Source organism: Oncorhynchus mykiss, chromosome 23 (genome assembly GCF_057628025.1).
Source record: "Oncorhynchus mykiss isolate SJ-2025 chromosome 23, ASM5762802v1, whole genome shotgun sequence".
Lineage (NCBI taxonomy): Eukaryota > Metazoa > Chordata > Actinopteri > Salmoniformes > Salmonidae > Oncorhynchus > Oncorhynchus mykiss.
The window spans coordinates 8,549,518-8,555,158 of NC_143044.1; the positions used below are offsets into that span (position 1 = coordinate 8,549,518).

The following is a 5,641-nucleotide window of genomic DNA, read 5'->3' on the forward strand; positions in this document are numbered from 1 at the left end:
TATCCAAAAGAATAAGTTAAAGAATAGGACTGCATCAAATCAAACATGAAATACAATTTAAATAGAGTTTGATTTGGTTTAGTCATATTCCTTAACTTGGATTTTTGGTTTGTTGGACCTTTAGAGGTTAACCTCTAAACTCCCCTTCATGATTGAAGTGGATTTAATTAACAAGTGACAACAATAAAGAATCTTCGCTTTTACCTGAATTCACCTGGTCAGTCTGTCATGTTCCTAATGTTTTGTACACCAGTGTATGTGATCGTATAGAAATGTAAGCAAGGTTTGAAATTATTATGTTTTAGTCAAATATTATAACTGTTTAGGTTTCTTTTGGCCTGTTTGCAGTCTACTAATTATTTGTAATTATGTTCCCTCCCCCTGACTATCCGATGAATCTAGTTCATGATTCCTGCCCTAAGGTCTCATTGGTAAGGTTGAATCCGCCCACGACCCATTTGAAAAGGTGCCGTCCTATACCCACGTGAGTGATTGAAAGATGATTGAAACTGAGGTCCACACTCCAGTCCAGTTGGTGGTGGTAATACACCTTAAAGTTGGTTGCCAACCGCCATATACAGTCCAAACAAAAAGAAGAAGCCTGAAGGAGGAGAGATGACTAGAAACAAACTCAGTTTACCCTTTTATCTGAGGATTAATTGTCGGAGTAGAGGACCTTGTGCATTTCAGGTAAAATAACAACCCAATGTTTACATCCCAGGACAAATTAGCTAGCAACAGCAAGCTAGCTAGCTAAATTGCCATAAATGTTTAATGCTTTTTGACCTGTCCCCAAATTAATATAGTTGTTTCAGAGTCCTGATCGCGTCTTGTGTGGGTGGACAAAATCAACATGCGCGCACCGACGCATGTAAGGATAGACCTATGCCTACATTTCCTCTGAGCCGATGAGCTTTGGTGTGGTTTATTGTGTTTTAGTTCATCAATCATCGACTATTTATCTCCCACCATTGGGCTTCATTCTGTACATTAAATATAAGGCATTTTTGGTATTATGGTAAGTGTGATTTTAAACTCTCAAATGACTCTGGACATCACCCCTGGGACGGGGTGCATTTAACAGAGCCACTGCAGGGCTGCTCTGTGAGCCTTGAATCGTGAGAGCATCTATGAGCTTTAATCATGTGCAAAATGTACAGCTCCATGACCCCTCCCATTACCATCATGACTCTTTCAATCATCATCTTCTGCTCCTGTTATGGGCGTATACAGTATTCAACGAGGCACGCAGGGCTGTTATGGCCCTTAAACTGAACAACCGCCATGCTTGTAGAGCCTTCTATCTCTGCATGTTTTTACTTCAATTGGTGCCAATAATCTAGGACTCTGCAACCTGTATACTACAAGAGCAAACTGTGTCCTATCGCTTCTCTCAGCAATGAAGTATCCAGCATGTTACAATGATGGTGCTGCACATGGTGCCACCGTTCATCAATCCAATTGTTTATATGAATCTTAAGCAAGAGTTGAAGGGGGCTTCCAAGACTCGGAGAGCGAGAGCTTGATGTGATGCCCCTGGGAGAGAGAGGACGACCGCAGAAGGATGGGGTGGGAATGGATGGGAGCAGGCATAGCCACAGGATGTAGGGGGGCTGAGGTTGCTGCAGCACCCACTGAAAAATCAGTTTGAAGGTTGGCACACTAATCTGAGAATGTAATAGCTGGTGAAAGATGGCATACCTTATTACAGGTATAAGTGTTCATGTATACTGTTGTCTATTGGATTTTCAACATTAGCAAAACATTGTATTTGATTATACCTGTTTTGCCACTAAATCAAATCAAATGTGAAACTGTGTGCTGTTAGTGGTGAGTGTAATGGATCCACTCTTTGAAGAAAAATGATATTTGGGGTCCTATGTATAACCTTTTGGTTCTTTGGATATTAAAGGATCAATATAGTGTAGAATCAATATGTTTAGGCTATCTGTCTGACTTCAGAGCAGGAGTTGACTAAATACAAAGTTGCCAAAGTAGCTTATTTGCTATTGTTATAAACAAGTGAAGGATGAGATTATGCTTCAAATAAAAACCGAGATGACTGCGTTAAAATATGGCCTACATAGGCTACATGGGCCTATATAGGCTGTTTCAATCACATTTAAATACATTTCATGTTCAATCAATTGAGTTGTAATTTGCCACTAGGCTACTGTCTGTTATTTGTGCCTCAATGTGTTTAAGAATGGGTGACAACTAGCGCAAAGATGTGCACAATCTGGGATTTAGTGCATTATTATTGGGTGGGAATAAACTGCCTCAATAGCCTATTTGGAGCCATAGGTGGTAATATCGCTCTAGGAGCTGATGCGTGGTCATTATTTTTGACTACTTCTAATGTTAAGGTACAATTTGAATGGAGAAAGCTGATCCGAAGGCAGCGCTGCTTTTCTTTCGATCCTGTATCGACGCATGGTCTGAGGCACTTATACGTGAACGTTCTCTCTAGGTGCTTATTTGGTAAAAATGTAGAAAGGCGATGCATTTGGGACGATCGTCGTAAAGATTCATTTACATCGCAACGGGGTAACTGGGTTACTTACTGCATCAACTTCTGTCTTTTTATTAACCCATGTAAATATTACAATTAAAACAGATTTGTGGAACCAATAACGTTATCTAGGCTACATCAAGTGAATGAAGGTAGGCCTATATGAAGGTAGGCCTATACAAATCAATAAAAATACACAATTTCAAAAAAATACTTTTATTTCTTTATCCAGGTACTGTTTTCCTGATATTACTGTTATTACAGTGTTGTTATTATTGCTGTCATTGCGGTGAAATTGACCTCTGAATGACATTCAGTATCAACACAACTAAAGTGCTTCATAATTGTGCCATTTGATAATCTGTGTATTTTAGTTTATATTTTATATCAAATGCAGGTGGTGGGGTTTACACCCTAACCACCACCTTTCAAAAACATGAAATGAAATGTAGGCATGAGGTTTGTACATTTTCACTAATTGTTTTTTAGAGAAATTGCATTTGGATTTATCATGTAACACGTTTCTGCAGGAGAAGAGGTGATATATCCTCTCCTTGGTCCTCTCTCTTCTTTTTTGAAATATCATTTCAACAACACACAAATCAAACAAAAGTTGAATAAAACATGAAATATTTTCTTATATTTAAAACCAAACAACTTTATAAAACATATGTCCAAATACAATTATTAAGAAATAAGACAAGTACACTGTACACCCCTAATGTGATGGGAATGTTGCGCATCTTTGGAAAATAATTGTCTTCCAGGTGAGCATAATTTCCACGCAAATGTTCAAGCTCACTGTCTGCAACCGGGATTCATTTAGCTTTCATCGTCTGAATCACTGTCTGCAACCGGGATTAATTTAGCTTTCATCGTCTGAATCACTGTTGCGAATGGGATCCCTTTGGGGCGACGATGACTTCAAAGTGCTCTTGCTGCTGTCCTGCTTAGAGGTGCTGGATAGGTCTATTGCCATGTCCTCGCTGTCGTCTATACCACGAGAGCGATTTGGCCAGGACATGTCGTTGTCTTTCCCTTTAGTTTCCTCGGAGTTAGTATCCGAGTGGGTAAACTCTGGCATTCCTGGGGACTTCTTTACTATATCCATGGACTTCTTGTGCATTCCTGCGTAAAGTGATCAAAATGAAAAACAATTAGTCTCAGCGCAGCCTATAGCAAAATAAAGCAAAAAATAAATAGACATTAGGCCTATAGGTCTATTTGTAAACTAAAATGTTGGCCTAACATTTAGACCTTTATCGTTATAATGTATACGTTATGAAATGTGTTGGCTGAATGTCCAATCAAACATTGTTCGGATACAAAACACATCTCAGCTATGTATTCAAGTGATTAAATACATATTTGAGTCTTATATTATGAATAAAGCAAACAACCTGCTGGCTCACCTAGAAGCCAGGGAGCACAGGAGCCCATCATCCCGCTTTTGGCGGAGTTGATGATTGATTCTGGCAGAGGGATGGAGTGGCGGACCATGGCACCGTAGAGCCCATACTCTGCCATCACACTGCTGCGTCCCCAGCACTTCTCACGCTTCCTCCACTTGGCCCGACGATTCTGAAACCAAACCTGAAAAATAGGCACAAATGTTAGATATTTGGACAATTTTGCAGATTAAACTATTTCAATAAGGCAGTTGTAAGTTTGCACGCTCGTTCAACCTTGTAGTAGCCTACATGTTGTTATAAATAGCATACCTGTATTCTGTCCTCAGGCAATTCTGTCTTCATTGCTAACATTTCCCTGGCATACACATCTGGGTAATGTGCCTCATGGAATGCCTTTTCCAGCTCCTCCAGTTGATGAGAAGTGAACACAGTTCTGTAATGGATGTATTTTATTTTTATTGAAAGCATTGATAAACACCGGCGTCCTAACGGCATTCATTGTACTTTAATTTAATTCAATTTCTCTTTTTGCTCTGGCGCAATAAAACTGCGTCATATGTACCAACCTGTGCCTCCTTTTCTTTCTCTTCTGTGAGTTCCCTGAGTTTTTCGAATCGTTTCGTTCACCAGAGAGACACTCGTCATCTAAAAAATAAAAGGGAAACATATAGGCTATTAAAGAATAACAATCAAACCCAAATACAACATATAAATGTTAATTTATAATTGTACAGAAAAGTTCAATAAATCGAGTGCTTGTAAATGGAATATAGAGTCATCAAATTTAGCGCGAGTCGAACATTTTTATTTTGGATAGGTTTAACATTCAATCAACATCTTAATTTTGAGAGATAAAATAACGCTACGTCAATCTTGAACGCATTGAATATTTTAAATAAATTGAGCTACATCAGGTTTCAGCACCCCTGAGAATACATGCTAAGGGGACAGCTAACTGTAACTGTAAAGTCAACCACTTGAAATGAGCTGTACCAGAGTAGGCGTCTCTTTGTTGCTCCATATTCTGCATGAAATGGCTCTCCGTCCTGGACTGAAGGAGGGGTATGTGACTCGGTAGGAAGCAGGGCCCCCCCGGAGGTTGCTGAGCCGCCAAACTGCACAGGAACCCCAGACCAAGAGGCAAGGATCCTCCAGCGAAAGGGAATCCCATCCCAGCGCTCTGAACATCCCCGTGTCCTCCTACTCCATAAGGTCCGGATGGGCGAGGCTGGAGATCCGTTTCAAGACCCAGTAGGTCCGTGATGGCAAAGCCTTTAGACCTAAACCCAGATCCATGAAGTCGTGATTTATCGATCCCAAATGCAGGCGCCAGCATCTTGACTTTGGGCTTTTCATCCGCGCCATCCTCTCTTCCTATCATGGTTGTCATTGTAAAGCTCTATACTTCTCTTTTCCCTGCAGCTTGGGTGATGAGGTGGCAGACATATGGGAGGACAATTTATCCCTGTGTTGTGTCCCGGGGATAACCTCCAGTGACCAATCAGAGCGAACCTGACCCGTCAAACCGAAAGGAGGCGTTTCCCTTTTTCAATCCTAAAGGATTAATTGCCACCAATTTTGACTCAAATCCGATAAGGATTTTATCCTCTGTCCCCTCTATCTGAACTGGTGCTAAGTGTTTTTCTCTGATGTCAAATGGCATTTATGTAGGTCTCCAGCTAAACAATAGTGCATGGTTTACATCTTAAAAAATAAA

General features: G+C 40.3%; 1 protein-coding gene across 2 annotated transcripts; it reads right to left on the reverse strand.

The window, feature by feature from the left end:
• Positions 1-2,712: 2,712 nt before the first annotated feature.
• LOC110502373 (visual system homeobox 1-like) lies at positions 2,713-5,368 on the reverse strand. Of its 2 annotated transcripts, none has more exons than XM_021580342.3 (5): positions 4,918-5,368; positions 4,491-4,569; positions 4,234-4,357; positions 3,925-4,105; positions 2,713-3,640 (listed from the first exon to the last, which is right to left on the reverse strand). In XM_021580342.3, the coding sequence occupies exons 1-5, from the start codon at positions 5,312-5,314 to the stop codon at positions 3,378-3,380; spliced, it is 1,044 nt and encodes a 347-aa protein (XP_021436017.1). In that variant the 5' UTR covers positions 5,315-5,368; the 3' UTR covers positions 2,713-3,377. The 2 variants fall into 2 exon arrangements, with proteins under 2 accessions (XP_021436017.1, XP_021436016.1); XM_021580341.3 differs by having other exon boundaries at positions 3,913-4,105.
• Between the last annotated feature and the right edge of the window lie 273 nt (positions 5,369-5,641).